The sequence below is a fragment of the Macaca nemestrina genome, chromosome 8 (assembly GCF_043159975.1).
Source record: "Macaca nemestrina isolate mMacNem1 chromosome 8, mMacNem.hap1, whole genome shotgun sequence".
NCBI lineage: Eukaryota > Metazoa > Chordata > Mammalia > Primates > Cercopithecidae > Macaca > Macaca nemestrina.
In genome coordinates, this window is record NC_092132.1 from 98,255,363 (window position 1) to 98,282,798 (window position 27,436).

Consider the following 27,436-nt stretch of genomic DNA (forward strand, 5'->3'; position numbering starts at 1 on the left):
TATAATAAAGATAGGATAAGTCATAAGGGTGGAAACAGTGGATTTATCTCAAGGCCTTTTTTTCTGTTTTTTTGTTTGTTTGTTTGTTTGTTTTTTTGAGATGGAGTTTTACTCTGTCACTCAGGCTGGAGTACAGCAGTATGATCTTGGCTCACGGCAACCTCCGCCTCCTGGGTTCAAGTGATTCTCCTGCCTCAGCCTCCCAAGTAGCTGGGATTACAGGCACCCACCACCACACCTGGCTAATTTTTGTATTTTAATAGAGATGGGGTTTCACCCTGTTGGCCAGGCTGGTCTTGAACTCCTGACCTCAGATAGTCTGCCCACTTCAGCTTCCCAAAGTGTTGGGATTACAGGTGTGAGCCACTGCACCTGGTCACATCAAGGCCTTTTTATTAACCCTTTCCCGTTGCAATTTTTTCCTTTTTAGAGTTGGGATCTCGCTTCATTGCTTAGGCTGGAGAGCCGTAGGGGGACGGGGTCATTGAAGCATTGACCTCAACTGCAAAATATTCAAATAGAAAAACATTTAATAAGCATTTCAATCAGTGCTCAAGAAACTTCCTATTAATTTCAATCACTGTCTTCATAAAAATAAACATAAAATTAATGAAATAGATTATACTTCCCTAGTGTCTTAATGACATTGCATCTTTAACCTAGATGGGGTGCCCCACTCCTGGATCAGCCTCCTGGGTCAGCCCCACCCAGCCAGGCCCTGCACTCTGTCCCCTGCCTTATACCTTCATCTACATGCATGTGGGCCACTGGAAAGGAGGAGGAGTCCAGTAGCCTTTTTTTTTTTTTTTTTTTTCTGCAGTGCTGCTCAAATGGGGGTAAGGAGGCATCCAGAACCATGAGCCATTTAAAAAAAATAAGGAATAGAAAAAAGCATTAGTCCTCAAGGTGAGATACTAGGACTGTTTCTATGTTAATTTAGAACCACCCATGATGGCTGCTGACGGAGCTATTAAGAGCAAATTTAACCTGGAATACTGTCAAATCACAGTAGAAATAACAAAAAGAATAAGGAAATGAAGATTCATTTGTTTAATTTAAGAATGTCACATATTCTACCTAGAAGATAAGAGATTTTACTACAAATTCATTAGAAGTTTCCTTCATGGCATGGACCACTGATGTCCCTGCACCTAACCTCTGCCTTCTTGGGTGGTGTGATGTTACAGGTTGGGGCAGTATCCGTGGCCAACACTCCTTGGGGTGGAAGGGGGGAGCAGAGGCGGGAGCCTGAGCCTGGGGACTTGGCTGGGCCAAGGATGACCTTACCAAGGCTTCCTGCTTGTCAGCCATCCTCACATGCAGGTAGTCTGGCAGTGACACTGTGAAACCCAGTCACTGGAGTTCCCCCGGCATGGCCCAGTGGTGACTGTGGTGGCCATTGGCATCTGGGGCAGATAAAGCCATGTGAGCTGGCAGACTGTGGCCACCATTCCAATGATGGTTTCCACCCCTCACAGGTGGAAGGTGGCCAAAACCACCCAGTAGGAGTTCTAGCAGCAGTAGTACCATTAAGGGGAGCTCCTGGAGAAGAACTTCAAGCAGCTGCTCTGTAGCTATAGTGAACTTATTGAACCACATCATGTTCACAGCAAAAATGTCAGCCATATTGTGGGAGTTGAGGTTCGCCTAGAGATGAGAGACTATGAGGAAGAGGTTCTCTCAGGGGCAGATGCTGTCATAGCTGCAGGAGGTGATGGTACAATGCTTCTGCTGTGAGTAAAGTCTTGGACAAACTTAAATCAGTTATGAGGTAAACCCTGATCCAGAACTATCTGAGAGTCACTTATGTTGACATGTTCAATATACACATTCCTTCCCAGAAGCCTTACCAAAGGTATATAGTAGTGAGTTCAGTATGGAGACAGCAAATCAATTTATACCCTAAATGAATTGGAATAAACCCCAGTCCTGAGGGACTTTATGAACAGCAACTAAATTTGAATTAACAGAGTAGAGCACTTGACATAGAAGAATTCATGGCGAAAGAACTGAGGCTTCAGGACTCTGGCATTTGCCAGTGAGAGCACTACCTGAAGTCTTATTGGGAAACATCCATCCAGAATGTCCTATACTGGGACTGTGGCAATGGAAAACTTAAGAAATAGACCCACTCTAAAGGATTGGCTTCCCACTATCAGATTTCAGCTTATGATGATCCATGGAAAAAATAGAAGAGTTGAGGGCTCAATTTGTAAACTGGAACAGGAGCAAAGGCTGGCCATTCAATATTAACAGGGTTGAAGGTCTGGCTTTGGAGCATGTTTAAAATATTGCAAAATGACAAGGACATTGGAGTCTTGCATTGAACTGAGAATTGATAGAAAAAATAGCAAATAGATATAACAAATCACTGCTCTACAGTCCAAAAACCCAAAAATACTTTCCTGTATTCAAGAACCAAAAGAGTTTTCTCAAGCACCTATGAGCATTGTTTCTCCTGAGAGATTTGTGTTTATTCTCATTGTTGGGACACCTGTATGGTGAATGGGGGAACGTCTTTTGAGCCAAATGTTGGAGCCATTGCTTCAGTGATGATTAATAAAGATGATCTTGGAACTATGCTTCCAGAACAGTAACGATGTCTTCAGATGGCAAATTTTGATTAGTGGAAGAAAAGTTTTACTGCAGAAACAGACTACCAGTGCCAGGTGTGATGGCTCACGCCTATAATCTGAGCACTTTGGGAGGCCAAGGTGGGAGGATAGCTTGAGCCCAGGAGTTTGAGACCAACCTGGGGAACATGGTGAGACCTCATCTTAACCAGATATGGTGGTATGTGCCTGTGGTCCCAGCTACTTGGGAAGCTGAGGTGTGAGGATCAGTTGAATTCAGGGAGTTGAGACCTTGGTAAGCCAAAGTCATACCACTAAACTCCCACCTGGGTGACAGAGTAAAACTCTGCCTCAAATAAAATAAAATAAAATAAAATAAAATAAAATAAAAACAGATCAGTCATTTACTACATTTTTTGGTTATCGTTGAGACAGGTTGCCTCTGGGCTCGAAGGTGACAGGGAAAGTGAGATTTACATTATCCTTCCATGGGAACCTGACAAAAAAAAAAAGATGTTCACTGTATAAGAAAATTAATGGACTCAACTGATTAAAATCGATACCTGTAGCTGGGTGTGGTGGCTCCCAGCACTTTGGGAGGCCGAGGTGGGTGGATCACGAGGTTAGGAGATCAAGACCTTCCTGGCTAACATGGTGAATCCTCATCTCTGCTAAAAATACAAAAAATTAGCAGGGCGTGGTGGCATGTGCTTGTGATCTCAGCTACTCGGGAGGCTGAGGCAGGAGAATTGCTTGAACCTGGGAGGCAGAGGGTCAAGATTATGCTATTGCACTCCAATCTGGCGACAGAGTGAGACTCTGTCTCAAAAAAAGAGTAAAAATTGATACTTGTGAAATTTCTATATTGTATAGAATTGGTAACTGAAAGTGCTGATACATTTTTAATTTAGAGAGGCAGTCTTAAATAAATGATGAATTGTTTAGGACTTCAAATTTAACTGTAAAAGTGCTTTTTCCTTCCCTTTACTCCTAACTTTGTGGAATTGTCAGACAAAACACATCATTTCATTAGTGCATTTTTTTAAGTACCTAAAAATGGAGATTTTGAAATATGTTGATGATGATGGAGAATGTTGTAAATCTTGATATTGCCCTAATTGAAATAGGTACGTTTTATTTTTATCCCCCCCCCCCCCCCCCCCGGAGATGGAGTCTTGCTCTGTCGCCCAGGCTGGAGTGCAGTGGCACGATCTCGGCTCACTGCAAGCTCTGCCTCCCGGGTTCACACCATTCTCCTGCCTCAGCCTCTAGAGTAGCTGGGACTACAGGCGCCTGCCACCATGCCCGGTTAATTTTTCTTTTTTTTTTTTTTTGTATTTTTAGTAGAGACGGGGTTTCACCGTGTTAGCCAGGGTGGTCTCGATCTTACGACCTCATGATCTGCCCACCTCGGCCTCCCAAAGTACAGGTGTGAGCCACCGCGCCCAGCTGAAATAGGTAAGTTTTATATGTGCTAAGAAGTCTCTAATTTAAGAACACAATGTTTTATGCCTTTTTTCATTTCAAAATGTTAATCATTTAAAAATTATAGATGAATGTTTTCATTAGACTTTAGTTCTGGTTAATTTCAACAATGCTATGTGAAATACATATATCTGAAAATAATCAATGCTGTTCCAAATGTATTAATTATGTAATAGCTGTTTTAAGTCAGACAATTTTTAAAAATGACTTGAATCTAATAGGTTTCTTCTATTTCTAAAACTCTCTAACATAGATTCAAGGATAAAAATGATAAATTGATTAGACATTTTATATTATGAGTTCAGTAACGTTGTTAAAAAGTATATTCATCTAAGGTTAGGAGTATTGTCAGAAAGAGAATGCGTTCTGTAGTAAATTTGTGAAACAATAGTTTTGGAATTGCCTTATTTAGCGTTCCGGTGGTTTAAAATTAGTTTATATTGTAAATATCACTTACTAGGCTTGTAGAACAAAGTGTCACTGTTTTTCTTTTTTTCCCATAATGCAAATTTATTTATTTTTGGAGGAAATTACTTTTGTTGCACTCTTCACCTACTTACGATAAGTAATCCTAGAATGTTTGCAAAAAGCTCCTTTTGTTGTGTAATGAAACAGTTGCTATTCTGGTTCCATTTATTTAAGGTCACTTTTTTTTGACTTGCTGGAGAAAATATTTATTCAATTATTGACAAATATTTATTGAATACCTGCTCTGTGCCATGTATTCCTGTGTCAGGTGTTGGCTATATGTTGGTGAATAAAACAGACTTTCTCCTTATAGAAATTGTGTCTAGTGAGCACACGAGTAAATTCTGTGAGCGTTATGATGGAGAGTCAAACTGAGCACTTTTAGATTTGCCAACATGTAACATATTGTTCTTACCAATTTCTTTTATTAAAATAAATGTTAGTGTACAAAGGTAATCTAGGTTTTAAAGTATATTCATAAATATCTATTTTTATGAGTTAAGAGTATCTGCACAGACACAGCAAATAATTTATAGTAGGCATCAGATATAAATAGTATAAAAGTAAATGAAATGTTTTCCAGAGCTTGATCTAGTTTCTGATTTGATATTTTAATAACATAGGTAAAATATCACTTTATAAAGAAGAATTGTTCCACACTATAGAAACTTCCCTAACAGCTTTAAAATAACTTCTTGAAAAAATACCAACACCATCTTTAATCTGAGGGAAATCTGATTGTCCAAATACATCTGTTAAGATGTAACATATGAATAGGTAACACTGTAAGATTACTTACATAAGTAATCTTATAAGTAAGATTACTTATAAGTAAGATTACTTATAAGACATATTTTAAAGATTTTAAAAATACTTAATGTGCTCACTTTGTGCTATACCTTCTAAAATTTCTGCTGTGTGGTGTTTGACTTACTTTAAGAAATGAGAGGTGGCAGGGCGCAGGTGCAGACTGTGGTTGGGTGGGTCAGTTGACCCCAGGGTCCTTTGAACTGATTTAGGCCACTCACCTTGGTCTCAGAATCACCACTGTCGTGGCCAGTCAGTTGCAAGGGATCCAGCAGCTAATGCAGGTTGAGAAGCAGGCCGTTAAGAAGGTGTCAGAGGCCTGCAGCCAAAAGAACCAGAGGCTGAAGCAGGCCAAAGTGGCAGTTCGGGCTGAAATTGAATAGTGCCACCTGCAGAGGGAGAAAGAGTTCAAGGCCAAGGAAGCTGTGGCACTGGGATCCCAAGGCAGCTGCAGCACAGAAGTGGAGGAGACCCAGGATAAAACGACCATCCTCCAGACCTACTTTCAGCAGAACAGGGAAGAGGGCATGGATAACTTCTTGGCCTTTGTCTGCGACAACCAGCCAGAAATCCATGAAAACTACGGCATAAATAGATAGGAGGACAAACGCCTGTTCTGTGGACTGGCATTTTAGCTGCCCTCATGGAATAAGAAACTTTAGCAAAGCCCTAGGTTCTATTCTAACAAGAAGGCATTTAATTATTTCTGTATGTTGTATAGTTGGTCCCTTCACTTTATGGAGAGCAGCAAATCCAGTTTCTTGTGCAGACATAGAACTAAATGTGTCATCCTTTTACTTCATGTTTCTTAGGAATTTAATGGTTATGTGCTGTCTGTTTTCCTATGCCTTTTGGCTCAAGTAACATATAGCAATGTTGAGTTTTTCTTTTTTAGATCTAGTAAAACAACAACAAAAAAACAACCTTTGAAGAAAGGAAGGGATTAAATAGTTTTCCTCTAATGCTTTCTTGAAGGTCAATGAAAAAGTGGTAAATAGTTATTTGTAACCTGTGTGAAGCAGCAGCCAGCCCTAAGGAGTCCATTCCTTCCAAGGCTTAGAACAGTGACTACTGCTGTAATTGCCTGGGCTGCTGTAAGTTTCTCTTAATCAAAATTGCTTTTTGATAGAATTCATGTTATTACTTGTTGTACTAAAAATAATTTGAAAGTAAAGACTCTTTGTTGCGCAAGAAAGGAAGAAATGAGAGGCAAAGAATGTTAAAATAGAAAAAATGTTTTTATGAGAGAGTTAACCTTTTAATGGCAACTGTATGTCAATTAAATTAAACCATCACTTAAAATATTCATTAGAATGAATAATAAAATAACCCAGTTCATAATTAATAAAATACAATATATATATTTAAAATTCATATTAGAATTTCTGTCAGTGTTTGAACATTAATATTTATAGTTTGTACATTTTCACCTTCCAAGGTTTAAAATGAGAACCACACTACATCACAAAAGGTAACTAATAAACATTTCACAATTGTGTGAATATCCACTCACTCTCACTCTCTTACCACTGTTAATTTTTTCCTCGCTGTAATTTACAATGAAGTGTGCCCCACTCATATCTCAGCAAAGTTTCAGACATTATGGATTCATCACATGTATATTCTTTGAAAATATTCTTCTGTCAAAAGACTTGATAACCATTATGTACATTACAAAACAAATTTTACATAAATTATATGGCATACTTTTATCTTTGTAATTGAAATGACACAAACTAATTTACACCAAAATTGGCAATAAGACCCAGTTTGAATATTTATTTCCTTTAAACTCTTTACCCTTTTTCTACCATGAGTCCTTAATGTAAATGTTATATACTCCAAACTATTTAACATTAGTAAGCACCCTATACAAGTAAGAATTCTGTTCAAAAGTAAAACATAGCTGTAGTAATGTGTTTCGGGAAGTCAGGGATCCCGAATGGAGGGACTGGCTGAAGCCACGGCAGAGGAATGTAAATTGTGAAGATTTCATGGACATTTATTAGTTCCCCAAATTAATACTTTTATAATTTCTTGTACCTCTCTTTAGTGCAATCTCTGAACATAAATTGTGAAGATTTCATGGACACTTATCACTTCCCCAATCAATACCCTTGTGATTTTCTATGCCTGTCTTTAATCTCTTAATCACATCATCTTCTTTGTAAGCTGAGGAGGATATATGTCGCCTCAGGACCCTGTGATGATTGTGTTAACTGCACAAATTGTTTGTAGAGCGTGTGTGTTTGAACAATATGAAATCTGGGCATCTTGAAAAAAGAACAGGATAACAGCGATGTTCAGGGAACAAGGGAGATGGCCTGGGAGTCTGACCGCTGGTGAGCCGGATGGAACAGAGCCATATTTCTCTTCTTTCAAAGGCAAATAGGAGAAATATCACTGAATTCTTTCTCTCAGCAAGGAATATCCCTGAGAAAGAGGGATGCACTCTGAGGGTAGGTCTATAGACGGCCCCCTTAAGGTAGTCTCCTGTAGCGCTCCCAGGCTTATTAGGACAAGAAAATTCCCACCTGATAAATTTTGGTCAGACAGGTTGTCTGCTCTCAAACTCTGTCTCCTGATAAGATGTTATCAATGACAATGCACACCCGAAGCTTCATTAGCAATTTTAATTTTGCCCCATCCGGTGGTCCTGTGATCTCGCCCTGCCTCCATTTGCTTTGTGATATTTTATTACCTTGTGAAGTATGTGATCTCTGTGACCCACACCCTATTCGTGCACTCCCTCCCCTTTCGAAAATCGTTAATAAAAACTTGCTGGTTTTACGGCTGGGGGAGCATCATGGAACCTGCTGACATATGATGTCTCCCCTGGACACCCAGCTTTAAATTTCTCTCTCTTGTGCTCTTTCCCTTTATTTCTCAAACCAGCTGAGATGCCTAGGAAATAGAAAAGAACCTATGATAAATATTGGGGGTGGGGTTCCCCCCAATAGTAATGTTTCCAATAGAAATAAAATTCCTGCATTTCTGTGGTTATAAATTGGTATGACAAATACTGTAGAGGGAAACATTCTTATGATACAAAATTTAAAGTATCAGAAAGAATTTTTTAAATTAAAACATCCACATGAACAAATAAGACATTCAAAATGAAACTACTGAAAGAGAGAGAGAGAGAAATTCTAATTACCTGCCAGCCCCCAAGTTCTCCTTTTGCCAATGTGACTATTGGAGAAAGTTCTACACTGTGCAGAAATCAGGGGACCACACAGGCTCTGGCACAATACAAGCTGGGCTCAGAAAAGGAGTGAGGGCATGCCAGGAGCCAGAAGGAAATTGACTTCAGAATTTTGCATCCTGTCTCCTTGACACAAGATATACGTTTTCTGAGCAGAGCCGGGTGTTAAGTAGGCAGACAATGTGGGTGACAGAGAGGCATCAAGATAGCTACAGGGGGGCTGCCAGTGTCCCCGGCAGAGTCACACACACAGCCAGCAGCCACAAGTGGCTTCCAGTCAATATTTTAGAGTTTCATGGTGAGTATCAGGGTCTGAGGTCACTACGCTGCAGGTATCCCTGGGGGCCCATTGCCCTTGCATTAAGATTTCCCACATAATTTAAGAGAGAGTAACAGGAGCTGCTAGTCATGAGCGCCTCATAGTAGCTTAGGCTTCTGTCCTGCAGGGACCCTGCCCTTTCCTCTGACTTCTTGTCTGTAACAAGATGCTTGTGTTGATTTGGAATGGGAGCCAGACACTGGGTGCTTCCCTGACATTTGCTGGTCTCTGGCTAAGAGGTTGAGGGAGCCCACACCTTAAAGCAAAAGAAGAGCAGTACAGAAGCAACTTTTTAAAAAATATGCCCAGTTGAGAGATCTGCCTCCGCCTACATCCTTCAGTGGGGTGTATGCCATCCTCCTGCTTTTCCATGTCACACTGAAAAAGTGCTATTAATGGAGAGGATGGAGACAATGATGATTTATTTAGGAAGTGTGCATCCCAACACTGACACACTGAGGAGAATCCTTCTGGAGCTTGTATCTCACAGAATGCCTGCCTCTGCATCACAATGCAAACTCACCATTTACTTTCAAAGAAAATGGAAACAGATCCAGAAAGCCCCAATGAGCTGTTCCATTTAAGAAGAGAGGGAGTTTAAATCACAGTAACTCAAAACATCATTTCTGGGTTTATTGTGGGCCCAGGAATAACAGAACAGGTTTTTCTACCTGTACCAGGGCCACGGTCTCCAAAAGATTTGCAATCCACTCTTAAATTTTGGGGTGCTGGGGGACAGGTCATGTGTGTGTTGGTTGTGAGAGGGGCACAATACTGCATGCTTTTTAGAGTATACTCTCATGGCCCATCCAAGGCTTACCACTAGGCATGTTACCCAATTCTTTAACATCCACGATGATGAACAGATGTTAGCTCTACACTCTGAGGTTTCAATGTCCATCATGATGATCCATGAGAAGGAACTTATTTCCTCTGCAGCACAAATTGAGGTGTCTGGATGACAACCAATGATATTAAGAGATGCTGTGGACATGATGCCAGTCTGGCCTTTCCTGGGCCCATTGAAAGGATTAGGCAGATGTTTAGGGCCAGCCCTCACCCAGCACAAAGCCACAAAAGATCCTTATGCTTCTTCTGGCCTGACTAGGTCAGAGCCTACTAAGGGTTACAGACATTGAGGAGAAGCAAAACAAGCAATAAAAACAAATCACAGTACAGTACACTGAGAAATCACACATGTGTTCATATGCACAGCCACTCGAGAATCGCAAACACCTACACTGAGAGAAGACACCGGGATTAACGTGCTTTGCTCATATCTGTTCATCAAACAAAAAACGTTATCATGCGTAACATAACCGGAAATTAGGCCGGGCGCGCGGTGGCTCAACGCCTGTAATCCCAGCACTTTGGGAGGCCGAGGTGGGCGGATCACAAGGTCAGGAGATGGAGACCATCCTGGCTAACACGGTGAAACCCCGACTCTACTAAAAATACAAAAAAATTAGCCGGTCGTGGCAGCCTGCGCCTGTAGTCCCAGCTAAGTAGGAGGCTGAGGCAGGAGAATGGAGTGAACCCGGGAAGGAGAGCTTGCAGTGAGCCGAGGTCGCGCCACTGCACTCCAGCCTGGGACACAGAGCGAGACTCCGTCTCAAAATAAATAAATAAATAAATAAAAATAAAGTCAACAGTAACATTTCAGGTCAGGGGCTGGGGGAGGGATAGCATTGGGAGAAATACCTAATGTAAAGGACGAGTTGATGGGTGCGGCAAACCAACATGGTACATGTATACCTATGTAACAAACCTGCACGTTGTGCACATGTACCCTAGAACTTAAAGTATAATAATAATACAAAAAAATAAAAAGAAAAAAAGAAAAAAAACCTGTAACATTTCATACTACCACAGGGTTGTGATATGCAAATTTAAAATATTTAAACAGAAAGCTTTACAAAATAATCCTATTACATAAGCATTATTCACATAGAATTATACAAGTAAATTACACAATATATACATTTTTTATTTTATTATTTTCTTTTTTGAGAGGGAGTCTTGCTCTGTCACCCAGGCTGGAGTGCAGTGGCGCAGTCTTGGCTCACTGCAAGCTCCGCCTCCCGGGTTCACGCCATTCTCCCGCCTCAGCCTCCTGAGCAGCTGCGATTACAGGCGCCCGGCTAATTTTTTGAAATTATACAATATTTAAGCAGCAGCCACATATGCTGAAATTTAAATCAAAGTGAAGCTTGGTTGTGGCACAGAGATCAATGCACAAATAAGGAGAGGCCCCACTGCAGCCTCCATACTCTGGGGCAGGAGTGGAGAAGCCCTAGATCATACTGCTTTACATCCTTCCTTCCTATATTACACATATATTACACCTCTTAAATATTTGTGGAAATGTTTAACAAAATAATACAATCAGTTACAGCAACAATGTACTGCTATACTGGCTCAAAGTATCTTTACCGTAACTACAAGCAGTTCTCTCCAAGCAGTTCTGGAAAGATGTGGGGGCAGGGGTTTCCAATCTTTGACCTCTTTATTTTAGATTTTTTTTTTTTTTTTTTTGAGATGGAGTTTCGCTTTTGTTGCCCAGGCTGGAGTGCAATGGCATAATCTCAGCTCACTGCAACCTCCCCCTCCCAGGTTCAAGCGATTCTCCTGCCTCAGCCTCCCGAGTAGCTGGGATTAGAGGCGCTCGCCATCGTGCTTGGCTAACTTGGTATTTTTAGTAGAGACGGGGTTTCACTATTTTGCCCAGGCTGGTCTCGAACTCCTGACGTCAGGCGAACCACCTGCCTCGGCCTCCAAAGGAGCTGGGATTACAGATATGAGCCACCGCGCCCGCCCTGCTTTACATTTTAATCACCCTCAGTTGGAGCTGCTTCCCTGGGGCCTCTCCTCGCACTCCACATCCTGCAGCTGTATGACTTCTATCTTCAAATCCATCCTCTCACCCTGGACCTGGAAAGCCACGTGAGGACCCACGAACAACCCGTGGTCAGTCCCAGAGTAGCCCTCTTGGCCTGTGCAGAGCCCCGCTTAGGGGTCCTGCGTGGGCCCGGGGACAGGCGGAGGGTGCACAGCGACAGTCACAGAAGCGGATGCCATCACAGTGGTGATGGAGGACGCTGCAGGCCTCAGGCGGCTCGGCTCTGGTAGGGGTTGACAGACTGCTGCTGCGGCAGCTGCGTCCGGGGTCAGACCCTGCGCCTTCCACTGCCACACTGCGCGGGTCCCAAGGTCTCTGAGCGAGGGCGAGAGCCGGCACCCAGCAAGCCTGTCCTGAGCTTTCCCTGCGGCTCCAGCTTTCCCTACCCGACCTCCGCCCCGCGCCGCGGCCCCTCAAGCGCAGAAAGAGCCAGCACATCCCTGCGGTCCCGCCGGCGGCGTGGGCTCCCTCGGCCCCTCCCGGTCTAGGGCACCCGCGGAGCCGCCGCTGCGGGGTATGAGGGGGCCCGGCGGGTCCCTGTGCTGCCGCTGCTCCTGAGGTGGCAGCTCCCAGCGGTGGTGGCTCCAGGAGATGGAGGCTTCCGGCGGTGGCGGCTCCCGGCTGTGGCAGCTCCCAGCGGTGGCGGGTCCTGGAAATGGAGGCTCCCGGCAGTGGCGGCTTCCGGGGGTGGCGACTCCCAGAGCTGCTGCTGGGTCCGCTGGGTTTGGGCTGCTGGGTCCGGGGTGCTGTGTGGCCCGGCCTCCGCTTTCCTGTGCTCCTCCACAACCCACGGAACCATCCGGTCTCCGAGCGGCGCTGCTCTGGCTCCTGGACCCTGGGACTCTGCTCTGTGTGTGCAGCGGGCAGCGGGCGGCGGGCGGCGGGCAGCGGGCAGCGGCTGCAGCGGCTCCATGATTGAGTAGATGAGACGGAAGAAGAAAAAAAGAACTCCCTCCATTTGGAGAAAGAAGGAGGAGGAGGGGAAGGGGAGACAGCAAGCGAAAGAGGAAAAGGCTGTATTTTTTTTTAATGTAATTCTTTAAAACTTCAGAATGTTTGTTATTCTACTTTCATTAAAATGACGAACTTCCAATGTATCTAAAAGAAAACAACCACAAAACTCAGCAAATAATACAGGAGGTAATTTGAACAAATGGTGAAGTTATTTTCTAACCTGAGGAAAGTAATAAAAATTTTAACGACGGGTAGATAGGTTCTACCGGCCCATTTCATTATTTTATTATTGTGTGTTTTTATGTGTTTTCCCTTGACATGGTGCGCAGGTGGGTGTCAGCAGACGAGACAGCACAGGACCCTCAGATGCCAGAAGCAGGGATTGGTAAATGTGAAACACCAGTCACTGTCGCCATGCAGGGGTGGCTGTGCTCTCCCTGTGTCAGGCTCTGTGCTGGCAGCGGTGGCCCTGGTGCCCTTTTAGGGTCCTGCCCGCACTCTGCACTCCACTCAGTCAGCCCCATCTTCTAGAACTGAGGGTCACCTCCTTCTGCACTGGAGCAAGCAGCAGAGTCCTGTGGACACTGTGGCCTGGGCCGCCAGCTCCTAGGAGAAGCCCCATACAGTGACGCCTGCTGTTTCCCACAGCGTGCAGGGGTCTCTGTGGGAGCTCTTGTTCGGGGTCTGGCCTGGCGGCCTCCCTTACTACTCTGGGCTACCGTCTGAGGCTGAGGGTGAGCACTCCCATTCAGGAGATGGACAGAGCCCAGTGCAGCCCAGGGTCCCTACCCCCCAGGGAAATGAGGCCCAAGCTTCCTGTCTGATCCCCTCTAGGACCCCTAGACCCACTCTCCCCTCTTGTCACTAAGGCCAGAATAACAGAAAACTTCTGCAGGCACTTCTCCTTCCTGGACCAAGGATCTGAGACCTTCGCTGAATTGGTAGCCTTTATCCCTCCAATATTTATGCTTAACTATTAAGATAAATCATCTCAGCCCGGTCATTGCCACACAGGCAGGAAGCTCAGGTGGAAAATATTCTGGTCATCCCATGTGTCTGGGCATGTGACCTTGATGTGTGTTTGTGTTCGTGTCTCAGGGTAAGTTGTGGGTTAGGGGAGTAGTCAGCATGTGACCCAGGGAAAAGGTGCTGAGGTTTGTGGAGTCAAAGAGGAAACTCATGTACATTAGTGCTCTTTATCTATACCCAAAGCAGCCTGTGAAGTCTGCAGGTTCTGAGACCGTCTTCAAGTGGATCAGTAACGTTCCCCAGGATGGACGACTGGGACACCACAAAGGAAAAGACAGGAGGAACTTGCAGACTTTAGCACAGGCCACACAGTGAAAGTACACCTGCCCATGCCCCAGGATGCTGAAAGCACTATGAGTGTCATTCAGTGTCCTCAGGGCTGAGTGGAAAGAGCACAGACCACCTTTGCTCTGCTGGCATCACAACAATCAGCACAGAAGGCTTCCATGACCAAATGTGTGGGGATTTTTCCTTCCCACAAAATAAGCCGTCAATTTTATAGAGGACCTCACCTGGGTGTCCTCTAACTCAACTCAGTTCTGATACTATCTACATGAAGATGGGGTCAGATCTTACAGCTTGAGGGCTCTTTCACCAAGACTGTGCCCCACTTCTTATGCCAATCACAAGTACAGTTTGCTTCATCTGTGCTTCTGACCAAAGACCTATAAATTGAAGATCCCGCAACCCCTCCTTGGCTTCAATTAATTTGCTAGAACGGCTTGTGGAACTCAGGAGAATACTTACTTAAATTCACAGGTTTATTATAAAGGATATAACCAAGGACACAGATGAAAAGGTGTGTAGGGCGAGGTATGGGAAGAGGTGCACCACCATCCAGTAACCTTCATGTGTTCAGAAGCTCTCCCCATCCAACACCCTTTGAGTTTTTATGGAGGCCTCATCACACAAGCTTGATGGAGTAAACTACTGGCCACTGGTGATTAACCTGCAGCCTCTCTTCCCTCCATGGAGGTTGGGAGACAAGGCTGAAAGTCCCAATCCTCTAACCCTGCCTTGGTCTTTCTGGTGACCAGCCCCTGTCCAGAAGCTACCTAGGGACTGCCCGCCATCAGTCATCTTGGTGGCATACAAAAAGGCATCACTTTGGTGATTCTAAATGTTTTAGGAGTTATGTGATGGGAAATGGGGTCAAAGACCAAATTCATAATTTATAATATCACAGGGATGGAAAAGGAGCAGGAGACTGAGAATTTCTAGGCCACACTAATCCCTGTTACGACAGATGTGGAATCCCAGTCCACAGGAGGCAGGAGGCTGAGAGGTGAGACAAAACCTGTGAAAATCAGAGATGGGGGCAGGTCTCAGTTTCTTGTGACTGAAGTGATAGAGCTCTGCCAGGCTGTCACTTGGATTGACAAACTAAATAAAAATACACGCCCTTAAAACAAAGAACACATCTGAGTATACATCCAAAAGAATGGAAATTAGGATCTTGCAGAAATATTGACACACTCTTATTCAATGCAGTATTAATCACAGTTTCAAAGACAAGGAGACACCGTAAGGTCCACTGATCAATGAATGTTTACAGAAAATGTGGTGTATAGATGCAATGGGATACTATTCAAATTCACAGAGAATTAAATCTTGCCATATACTACAACATGGATAACATGGGAGGACATTATGCTGAGTGAAATAAGTCAATCACAGGAGGAGAAATGCTGCCTGGCTCCATTTGTGTGAGGTCTCTATCATAGTCAGCCTAACAGCAGTGGAGTAGAATGCCAGGGGCAGGGGGAGAAGGAAATGGGGAGCTGCTGTTCAAGGGCTATGAAGCTTCAGTTATACAAGATAAGTAAGTTCTAGAGATGTGCTGTACAACACTGTGCTTGCAGTTTACAATGCTGTATAATGTACTTAAAATTTTGTTAAGAGGGTAGATCTCATGTTAAGAGATCTCATGTTAAGTGTTCTTATTAAAATGGAAAAAAAAGGCCAGGCGCAGTGGCTCACGCCTGTAATCCCAGCACTTTTGAGAGGCCGTGGCAGTGGATCACGAGGCCAAGAGATCGAGACCATCCTGGCCAACATGGTGAAACCCCATCTCTACTAAAAATACAAAAAATTAGCTGGGCGTGGTGGCGGGCGCCTGTAGTCCCAGCTACTCAGGAGGCTGAGGCAGGAGAATCATTTGAACTGGGAGGCGGAGGTTACAGTGAGCCAAGATTGCGCCACTGCACTCCAGCCTGGCGACAGAGCGAGACTCTGACTCAAAAAAAAGAAAAAAAAAAAAAAAAAAAGGAAAAAAAGGAAAAAAAAACCCTTAAAAATAACAGGATGGAAAAAACATACCATGAAACCACTTACAGAAAGTTGCTGTGGCTATATTAGTGGTACTAGGAAGTGCAGAAATCCTCAGCCCTTTGTTTGTATTGGGAAAAAGATTTCAGCCAAGAGACAAGTTAACCAAAAAAATAGGGAATTTATTGAAGGAAGATAGGGAGCAGAAAGTCTATGTGGCAGGACAGTACTTTGAAAGGTGCAGTTAATGAATGCATACTGCTTTTTCTTGATACTGGGGCAGGTAAAGAAAGACCCTTTCCTGCATCTGTGTTGTGAGTAGCTCATTTTCCACCCTGTAGAGCCATGAAGGTCAGGGCCATTTGCGAGCACAGAACCTACATTTTCTTTGTATGGTGATTCCACATGCACATATGAGTCACTGCTGGTCACTGAGTGAGGCAGCATCCTTACTCTCAGTGACCTTGTTAGTAAGCTTTCCTGGGATTTCACAGTCAGTAATAGGTGCACGTGTAGGCATATGGATGTATGTATGTATATGTGTGTGTCTGTGTGTGTATATATATATATAGAGAGAGAGAGCGAGAGCGCGCACATGAGTGCTGGGGGAGGGGAGGAGGCTTCACAGAGGTCTTGAAGCATAAGTAGTAGTTTGGCAGGAGACGAGATAAAGAACATTCTAGACAGATGGAAAAGGAGGAACAAAGGCATGGAATGGGGACTAGACAGTTTGGAGAGGGCAGAAGGGAAATGGCTGGAGGGGTCATAAAAAGCCTGGAATGCCACTCTCCAGAGACTGAGTTCCACCTTGCAGTACAGAGGATGACCTGAGGGTTTTATTTTGTAGTCGTCTTCATTTCATTGATAGTGTGCTAATTTCAGAGCATGTGTTAAGAAGGATTCTGAGGTGGGGCCCGGCGCGGTGGCTCACGCCTGTAATCCCAGCAGTTTGGGACCAAGACGGATGGATGACGAGGTCAGGAGATCGAAATTCATCCTGGCTAACATGGTGAAACCTCATCTCTATTAAAAATAAAAAAAAAAAAAATTAGCCGGGCATGGTGGCGGGTGCCTGTAGTCCCAGTTACTTGGGAGACTGAGGAAGGAGAATGACATGAACCAGGGAGGCAGAGCTTGCAGTGAGCTGAGATTGCGCCACTGCACTCCATCCTGGGCAACAAAGCGAGACTCCATCTCAAAGAAAAAAAAAAAAAAAAAAAGAAGGATTCTGAGATGGCATCAGGGCAAAAAGTTACAGGATCAGTTAGCAATGTCACCTGTACTGCAGAGGTGGAGCAGGGTAGCCTGGGCACTGGAGATTTGCCACCCCTGCTGTAGGACAGTGAGAGCCACTGAAGGATGGGAGAGTGTTGGGGTGGAGGAGCAGGGGCTCGGTACGTGTGTTGTAGAGGATCAACTGGAAGCTCTGGGAGCACGAATCAAAGGGAGGCAAGGCTAAGGTCATGTTGCCAATGAGCCAGCACTGAGTTAAAAAATATCTGAGGAACAAATGAACCGCTAAGTGTCTGCAAGGCAAAGAGTGGACATTTGCCATGTGGAACACAAACACCAGTATATTTTATGTGCATAAATGTGAAAAGGAAGAGACAGAAGGACCAACGGAGACATAGAGCAGACAATGGGTGCACAAACCGTCTGTCCTTCTCAAGAGCTGCCCAGTTGGGAGTCAGCCCCACCCACCTCAAGGCCCTTTAGCAGAGGAGGGTACTGCAGCTCCTCCAGGTCTAGGGTGGCTTCAGGGTGGAAGACACTCTCCCTGCCATAGCTCCTCTAAGGGCTGGGCCTCTCACCTGTCTCAATCCCACGGTGATGCCTGCACAGCCCAGAGCTTCCTAAATGCAGGCTCCCAGGAACTGACCCACTTAGCAGCTGCCTCCCCAGGGGACCCATGCAGAGCAAGGGACCAGGACAAAAGGGCTTCATGGGCACTCCCTAGGTACTATTGCTCTGAATAAGCATAGGCCATTGGAAGTCACTGGCATCAAAAGGGAGACAGGGCACATGGGACAGAATGCCTAGTAGGCATCAGAAATGGTTCAACCACGCAGGGCAGCACATTGCAATCTGTAACTCAGAGATGCTGCCATGTCCAGTGGAGAGAGGCCTGGTAAACCAGAGGTTCATGAACAGCCAGTGGACACTCCCCACCAGCACCCCTACTTCTTGGCAGGGCTAGGATTACTCCAAACTTTGAGTCCCTGGGCACTAAGGGATCGGGGCCCTGATACTCAAAAAAGCAAGTTGAAGTCTAGGCTATTCCTGGTGAGATCTGAATCTGCAGATCTTGTGGTCAGGCCAGGGGTTGCTTACTCCCTTTGCTGGAGGCTTGGTGCCCTGTGAGGGGCAATGGAAGCAATGAGACACCTCAATGGAGAGGAAACACAGTGCTGGATGTTGCCAGGCACACAGGTGTACTCCAGGACCTCCTGCATTTGGGAACTTTTAGGACCCAGAGAGAAAATGGTGCCAGGAATGCCCACAAGGTAACATCTGGAGTGGCAGGGCCTGGTGAGCTATCCAAGGGTTTGCTCTGGCTGAGAATTATGAAGCATCAGCAAGCTGGTCAATGGATTCAGTTGTGAGAGTGTGAAGGTGAGTAGTGTGATCTAGGGGCCCACATGGAAGGACTGGAGGGGTGCTGGGGTACGGGAGACTGAGACAACATGGAGCTGGGGAGAGAGCCAAGGAACCAATTGCCCAGAGAACAGGGAAGTCAGACAATATTCTCTTTCCGGAATCTTTTCCACCTACAGATAAAAAGCAATGTATCCCCACTGGAAGCCTGATTCCCTGTCAGCCCCCAAAATCCTGGATTTGGGGACACAATAAAATCAAAAGGAGGGCTGGTCACTTCAGAATGTAGTTAATCCCTGGATTTGAGGAGCCTGCCCAGGAGACAGTCTGGGAAATACCCTTCATTCTACCCTGGACAGAGCTAACTACGGAAAGATCCTGCCAAAGGCACAGTCTGCAGACTTCTCTCCAGACCTAGGGGACCATTGCTGCCCACCCCACTACACCCTGCCCCAGCCTGTACCCTGGGTTTTGCTATCTGCATAGTCTGAGTGGGGCAGCCAGCAGGGAAGAGGACATTCTCTATACAGGTGCTATTACCACTTTTTAATGATCCATAAAGGGGGAAAGCTAATTTCTACCTGAGAGTCCTAGTGTGGCTATGAAGAAACCATGTACCATGGGACAAGCCACTTTCTAATGGACCCTTCCCTTTGGGGAGTGGGGGCTGATCAGAAAGGAGGCTGGAGTGAGGACTTCACCTGTCCATTGCCAGCAATGGACCTGTCACAGGAGAAAGGGGGATGGGAGAACCAAGATGACAAAGTCCATGAGTGTGGCAGGGTTAATTACTGTTATGAAGTAAGCTCAAAGGGTCAGCCTCACTGGCAGAGGCTTGGGGAGAGGGGCAGCTGGGGCTATGGCAGAACCAGAACTGATTCCCTCCCACAAAGATTGCTCCAAAGAGCATTCCACAGCTGAAAGATCATCCTCTCTTACCTCCTCTCATTCTCCACAGGTCTTGAATGCTGAATACCTGGCTCCTTCATTCTGTAGAAAGCTGGATTGCTCAGCCATCTTGAAAATAAACCATTCAGGGCATAGAAGACCTAGAACTCTGCCTTTTCCCCACGAACTTACTTTCTCTAGGTTTCCACTGTGGATGCACAGGGCCCATCTCAGCCTGACTGTGCACCGGAAGGCATCATTCATTCTCAGCTGGGCCACTTCGAGGAGGAAGCACTGCCTCAGCCCACTAGACTGAGGGTTGGGGAGGCATAACTCAGAAACTCCCCGGGCATCAGGCCAGAGGGAACAGTGTGGAGAAGGCTGCAAGGGGGTGGGGATGGGGGTGTTTCAGGGCTTGGTCTCGGGCAGCTGCTGTGCTGGCTAGGGAGTTGGGGTGGGGCAGGCATGGTGACCAACATGGATAAAGGGCCACTCATGGTAAAGGCCTTGAAAACAAGAGAGAAAAGGGGAAATGCCACCAAACACATGGGGATTGGAATCTCCAAAACCCAAGGTTGGTGGGAATCCAGTACCATGGGGCCCCCAGAAAGCCAAGGGAGCAGTGCAGGGCCCTGCCGGAGGGGAGAGGAGCCAAGGGAAGGTCTCCCAGCCCCTGCAGACCAGCGTTGCTGCCAAGCAGCCTCCCAACTGCCCAGTGTCTCCTAGGCTGCAGCTCAGCAGGCCCCCGGAGGTGTTGGTTGCAAGCGCGCACCTAAATATGGCCTAATGGAACCAGCCAAAGACCAACTAAATCCAGATGGGAGGGAGGGAGTTGAGGCATTGCCTCCCACCTGCATCCCATTCTCAACGTCCCTTAGCCAGGACAGGGCCTTCTACTTCCAAAGTCAACCACATTGTTCACTGCTGCTCAGCCACAGGCCTCCCGCCGCCAGCCTCTGCGCTGGGCCGAGATCCACGCACCCTTCCCAGTGTCGCTCTGCTGCCTCGACACCCCACCCCCAAAACCTGATCACGGCCCCCCAAGACTGGCCCATCACAGAGGGTAGGGGCCTGTGTGTGCAAGTGGACGTTATTGTAGCTGCTTCTGTAATGATGACGTGCAGGAGAAATAATTTCTGTGGAAAACACTGTCAGCCTTCCTCTTCCTTTTAGTGGTAATTTCAAGGTTAAAAACCAAAGTTGGGGCCATTGCCTGGGCTGATGGAGACCCTGAGGTGGAATCAGCCTGCACTGCGCAATGTGATCGGCAGGGATCGCCAAACCGCCTTTTTGTCCCCCTTGTGGTATGCGTGCGTGTTGTCTCCGCACATGCAGCGTGGTGTGTGTAATGTCCGTGGTGTGCGTGGTGTCAGTGGTGTGATGTGCAGCGTGGCGTCCTTACTGTGGAGGAGAAGTAGAGCTCCAGTTCTCTCTCCGGCACTGCAGCAGGTTCAGGACGACTTGTGGCTGTGCCCTGGGGAAGAAACAGCTCCTGTTCCTGGCTGACTGCTGAAGACCAATCTTCGGTGTGGTTTCTTTGTGGTGTGGTTTCTCCAGAACCTTTTTTCCTTCATGGTGAGTACAGAAGCTTTTGTTTTCTAGAATGTTCTGTCTCTTCCTGTTAGGTTCTCCTTTTCATCTTAATCTAGTAGTATTTTAGTATTTATTTTACAGTAGTTCTCATTCCCTGAGGGCTTTGGAAGGTGGCAGCGTAGGAGGCTGTGATACTTTAGGGCGTTAGGACTCCTTCTGAGGGAAACTCCTCCCTGCAGACAGAGAGAGGAAAGCACCGGCCTTGGGTGGAAGGGGAAGCCGGGCCGGGGTTGGGGTTTGACTGCGCTGGGTCCAAGCCTCAGACAGAAGAAAAAGGATCGCAGCCACCGCCAGGGTTTGCTGAATTTTTTATCTGAGTTCCCGCCTTTGGGGCACAAGGGCCACTTTTCTCCACCCCCGGCAGCGCGTGTCCCCTCCTGTCCCTCCCGTCACCGCCACTTGATGCGGGGAGTTCATGGGGTTTGCGGTGCAGCAGCTTTTCAGTTTACTGTAGCCCTGCATGCCGATTTTTGGTTTTGTTGCTTGTGATTTTGGTGCCCAGTTTTAGAATGAGATCTTAACCTGTTTTACTTTCTCTTCTCTTCTCTGCCCTCCTCTCTCTCTCTCCTCTCCTCTCTCTCTCTCTCCTTTCCAACCTGTGAGCCTGGATTCAAGTTGTCCTGGAAGTAAGCTCCCCGCTGTGGTTTCTTATAGTTTTATGATGATTCATGGTTTCAGGTATTCTGTGGAGGGTTTTTTTTTTTTTTGACTGAGTCTTGCTCTGTTGGCCAGGCTGGAATGCAGTGGCACAATCTCAGTTCACTGCAATCTCCGCCTCCCAAGTTCAAGTGATTCTGCTGCCTCAGCCTCCGGTGTAGCTGGGACTACAGGCGCCGCACCACCACATCCCGCTAATTTTTATAGTTTTAGTAAAGACCGGGTTTCACCATATTGACCTGGCTGGTCTAGAATTCCTGTCCTCTTGATCCGCCTGCCTCGGCCTCCCAAAGTGCTGGGATTACAGGCGTGAGCCACCGTGTCCAGCCGTGTTGAGGTTTTAAGTCCATTTTGAGTTGATATTTGTGTTGTGTAACAAAAGGGTCCTATTTCATTCTGTTGCATATGGATATTGGTTTCCTTAAAACCGTGAATGAAGAAAACCTCTTATTCCCATGTGTCTTTCTGAAAAGGCACCTGGGACAGAGGAGCCACCTGCAGGCTCCACCAGCCCCACTTGAGGGAGGCGTGGTGAGAAAGGGACTCCGTGTTCTGCAGCTTACCATTATCTCTGTGGCCCACCCATGGAATCTGTGAAGAAGTGTGGTGTTCCTGTGTCTCCATTTTCTGCTTACATGGAAAATCTGTGGTGTGACGTCTTCAAACTCCAGAGGATGAATGAGGGTGGGGGAGAGGAGAGGAGAAAAGAAAAGAGAGAGAAAGGGGAGAGAGACAGAGGAGAGAGGAGAGGAGAGTAATGACAAGAGACAAATATGAGTGAGAAACAGAAAGAATGGACAAGATGATTGAAGGCTGAAAGAAGGAGAGAGCAATCTAAGATGAGAAAATACTGCACATAGAAAACATTCTGAAGGAGAGAGAAGGAGAGGCAGATCAGTTAGGGGAAACAACGAGGGGGTGGAGAGAGGTTGAGAGGGTGTGAGTCACCTCTGGAGGGCTGGGTTTTGTTTTTACTGGGAAGAAAAAAATATGTTCTTTGTTATCAAAAGCCTTGAGTGACACCAGCGGGTCCTCCCCGCCCCACTCATGAACCAGCGCCCAGATTGGTGAGTGCAAACACACATGCATTCATGTGCACACATGCTCACTCATGTGCCCACACAGATACATGCTCACATACTCAAGATATACATATATTCACATGCACACATATACACAAATGCACACATGTACACGCATACATGCTCACATGCACACTGGTGTTCTCATATGTACTCACATGTACATGCACAGGCACACACACACTCATATGAACATACTGACATACACACATTAACATTTTCTGTTTGCCCCTGGTGAAATTGAGTGCCAGAAAATTTTGCCCAACCATTGTTATGTCTTTGGTAGGCAAACTGTGGGAAATTTCGTCACAGCCATGGTGCCAAGTTTTGAAGAGGTTTTTCCTAGTGTGGATGTCTTAGCATGAGCTAGGTCTTCCCTGAGGGTGGCATCTGGCCCCAGCTCCATGCGGCCCTCACCAAGTCCTGTTGCCTATACATCCTAGGTTCCATCTCCCAAAGCTGGCTTTGTCAGTGGTCTGTGAAGTGGGCTGCAGAACCACTGAAGTGTGGAAATAGAGATCAAAACTTTATGTATATCTATACTTTATCTCACATTTAAAAATTTCCTTTTCCTTGTATGTGTGTAATAATGTCTCTATTAGTGGAGTTGAACATTTAATTGATCATTAAATAAAAATGCAATATGGCTGCATGCTAAGAAAGATTTTGCTATTAGTGGTATGTTATTAGGAAAGCTTCGAGTTGCTGGGACTGCCTTTTGGTCACTTTTCTCTGCATCTTTTCTTGGACAATCTTTTTGTCCATTCTCAAGTTTAGTTCAATATGATTGTTTAACAATTCTCACCTCTCTTCCATCTATCCCCATGCTTAAAAGCCTTTAGTAGCCTCACAATGTTTTTAAATAAAGTTAAGAATTTAAGTGTTTTTTTTTTTTTTTTTTTTTTTTTTGAGATGGAGTCTCTGTTGCCCAGGCTGGAGTGCAATGCTGCGATGGTGCGATCTCTGCTCACTGCAACCTCTGCCTCCCAGGTTCAAGTGATTCTCTTGCCTCAGCCTCCCAAGTAGCTGGGATTACAGGTGCATGCCATTGTTCCCAGCTAATTTTTTTTTTTTTTGAGACGGAGTTTTGCTCAGTTGCCCAGGCTGTAGTGCGGTGGCACGATCTCGGCTCACTGCAAGCTCCAGCTCCTGGGTTCACACCATTCTCCTGTCTCAGCCTCCTGGGTAGCTGGGACTACAGGCACCTGCCACCACGCCTGGCTAATTTTTTGTGTATATTTAATAGAGATGGGGTTTCACCATGTTAGCCAGGATGGTCTCGATCTCCTGACCTCGTGATCCACCCGCCTTGGCCTCCCAAAGTGCTGGGATTACAGGCATGAGCCACCACGTCCGGCCATGCCCAGCTAATTTTTGTATCTTTAGTAGAGACGGGGTTTCACCGTGTTGGCCAGGCTTGTCCCAAACTCCTGACCTCAAGTGATCCACCCACCTCAGCCTCCCAAAGTGCTGAGCCACCACGCCCGGCCAAGTGTGTTTTGCTATAGTGAGTATTAATTTTTTTTTTTTTTTTTGCCTGAGTTCTTTCTACCCCATAACTAGCACCCTGGGCTTCTTTCAATTTCTTGGATAAATCTCAATCCTGCAAGCTACTTTCCCCTTGCTTGGCAAAACTTCTCTGTCCTCATTGCCCACCTGTCTAACCTTGACTCATTCCTCAGGACTCTGCTTAAGTAACATTTTCTCTGGTAGGTCTTTTCTGATCCCATAGACTTACTACCTAGTCCCATAGTATCTTGTATTTTTGGTGACTACAAGAGAGTGGGGAACTTGTCTGGGTTCTCTAGATCCAGTGGTGTGCTGGTAAATGCCTAACATCTGACTCTCTGAAAAACACAAAAACATGGCTGGCAGTATTTGCACATTTCTGTGTTGGTAATAGGATTGTCATGGTCAGATTCAAGCTACCAAGCTGATGTCACTGAATGATGAGTTGGGATGAGATGCATGGTAGCACACCATCATATGCTATTTCCGCCATATAGATGCAATAGATGCATCATGAGCATAGATAATAAAATATAGTAAAATAATTAGAATATGAGGAGTTGTAGGTATTACTATTGTTTTAATATAATTTAGTTGGAAGTTTATATAATGCATTTTAATAATGACTTTATGTAACAACTAACTCTCAAAAATTCCTGAAAATTTAATAACCTGGTCTCTTTCAGTGATATGAGCCAGGACTAGAGATCCCTTGCGTCAAGCACAGACAGGTCACATTGTTTTGCATTGATTGCAGACACTGGAATAAGTCAACATGTATATGTGCTGCCATTTCTTGGAATTTACTGTGTCTTTGAATTATTGACTTACTTGCTTATAACTGGGATGTTTTGGATTATACTAGCTTACTATATTATACTATTATACTATATAAGAATAAGTATGTATACAAAAGGGAAACATACACAAGTGCAACTAGATATTCAAGGGCACTCCAGTAGTGCAGCTGATTCACTGAGGCATTAACATTGATCCGATAAAGTTTAATGACAGGTGATTGACTCAGATGAATGAATTATTATAAACATTAATCTTGATTTGTTGGGTATTCAAGGTAGAAAGGAAAATGGTGAACATGTGATTGCTTTTCACCTCATTTTGCCTTTTATTTTCTTATTTACCAATCATTGCGAAGTGAATTATTAAAAAAAAAAAACACTTTAGTAGTATTTGTCTGCAGCTACTACATTGCTAGTTTTGACTGAATTAGTCAGTTAACCTAAGTTCCTAAATTGACTAAGCATTTGACTGAAAAGATTCTTTGGAAGAAAATATAGACTATTTCACAAGATTATAGTGACATATCATGTGAAAATGTGGATTAAGGGCACTCAACACATTTCCGTTAATCCAAATATATATTTCTAGATGGATATAAGAGTAAACGCCATTCGGCCGGGCGTGGTGGCTCACATCTGTAATCCCAGCACTTTGGGAGGCTGAGGTGGGTGCATCACGAGGTCAGGAGATCAAGACCATCCTGGCTAACACGGTGAAACCCTGTCTCTACTAAAAATACAAAAAATTAGCTGGGTATGGTGGTGGGCACCTGTAGTCCCAGCTACTCGGGAGGCTGAGGCAGGAGAATGGTGTGAACCCAGGAGGTGGAGCTTGCAGTGAGCTCCACTGCAGTCCAGCCTGGGCAACTCTGTTAAAAAAAAAAAAAAAAAATGTAAATGCCATCAGGGTTACAAAAGTTGGTGCAAAATTTAGACATTTTAATAGTCATGTAGTAGGGGATTTCAAATATTATTTTCTAAAGGTTAACCGTTAACAATTAGGTCCTATAAAGAAAAAGTTTTTAAATGTCCTATAATATAGTCTTTATTTTATAAGCAATGTTTCTAGACAAAAGGGACCTGCTAAACTTTATTTCTAAAAATCAAAAGTTGTTAGATTCAGAAAGGTTTTTAAGATTGAATCTAAGCTTTTTTTGTTGTTGTTATGAATGAGGAAACTGGAGCCACACATGAATATGAACGGCCCTGTTATGTTTGAATCTCAGTTTTGGAATGCGTGGTTTACCATTTGAATGAAGACCTGAGCAGGTAAGAGCTTATCATTGTTCCAAATGGTGTTAAGGCATACACTCTATTCTATGCTGCCCCATCATCCTGGATGACTCTCTCCTTTATATGTTGAATTAATGCATGGTCATATTTGCAGAGAAAGGTAAGCAGGCATATTAAAAATCCATAGTAATGTAGATAAATTTTGTAAAATCAAATAATATTGATCACCTATTTCTACTTAATTCAGAGCAAAGGACGGGAATTTTTCTGTTTTATCACACCTTGCTTTCCATAATGAAAGTAACATTCTGCTTTGAATCATTTCCAGTGAAATGATTTTCAAAATTATTGTCTGTGACATTTTGACGGTTAAAATGCATTTCTTAAGCCTACTGGAAATGCTGCAGTGTTTTTTCTTGTTTTCATCCCCCGCAACCACAGTGGTCCTATCTGTGCTTGTTGCCTAGGAAACTACAATGTTGAATATTTTCATGCTTGTTGGCTTTCTATGTCTTCTTTTGAGAAGTGTCTGTTTACATCTTTTGCCAACTTTTTTCTCTTTTTTTTTTTTTTTTTGGAGACAGAGCCTCGCTCTGTTGCCCAGGCTGGAATGCAGTGGCACAATCTCAGCTTACTGCAACCTCCACCTCCTGGCTTGAAGCGATTCTCCTCCCTCAGCCTCCTGAGTAGCTGGGATTACAGGCGCCTGCCACCACATCCAGCTAATTTTTGTGTTTTTGGTAGAGACATGTTTCACCATGTTGGCTGGTCTTGAACTCCCAACCTCAGGTGATCTGCCTGCCTCGGTCTCCCAAAGTCCTGGGATTACAGGCGTGAGCCACTGTGCCTGGCCTTTTGCCCACTTTTTAATAGGATTATTTATATTTTGCATATTGATTTAAGTTTCCTATAGATGCTAGATATTAGACTTTTGTGAATATTTTCTTCCATTTTGTAGGCTTTCTGTTTACTCTGTTGATAGTTACTTTTGTTGTGAAGTTCTTTAGTTTAATTAGGTCTCACTTGTCAATTTTTGTTTTTGTTGCAACTGCTATTGAGAACCTAGTCATAC

General features: G+C 44.9%; 1 protein-coding gene and 1 pseudogene across 1 annotated transcript; one reads left to right on the plus strand and one right to left on the minus strand.

Annotated features, from left to right (window-relative positions):
- Window positions 1-376: 376 nt before the first annotated feature.
- LOC139355601 (uncharacterized) lies at window positions 377-17,472 on the minus strand. The gene is made up of 4 exons (XM_071067434.1): window positions 17,285-17,472; window positions 11,694-12,654; window positions 3,137-3,241; window positions 377-502 (listed from the first exon to the last, which is right to left on the minus strand). Exons 1-2 carry the CDS (start codon window positions 17,470-17,472, stop codon window positions 11,826-11,828), a joined length of 1,017 nt encoding a protein of 338 aa, XP_070923535.1. The 3' UTR covers window positions 377-502; window positions 3,137-3,241; window positions 11,694-11,825.
- On the plus strand, window positions 1,654-6,026 carry LOC139355600 (V-type proton ATPase subunit G 1 pseudogene; annotated as a pseudogene).
- Window positions 17,473-27,436: the final 9,964 nt, after the last annotated feature.

Excerpts from the sequence above, each read along its gene's own strand:
- LOC139355601 (XM_071067434.1), bottom strand. The coding sequence starts at position 17,472 with ATGACCTTAGCCTTGCCTCCCTTTGATTCGTGCTCCCAGAGCTTCCAG. Across the intron at positions 12,655-17,284 it reads GCTCCACCTCTGCAGTACAG|CCGCTGCCCGCTGCCCGCCG; the intron begins GTGACATTGCTA and ends GAGCCGCTGCAG.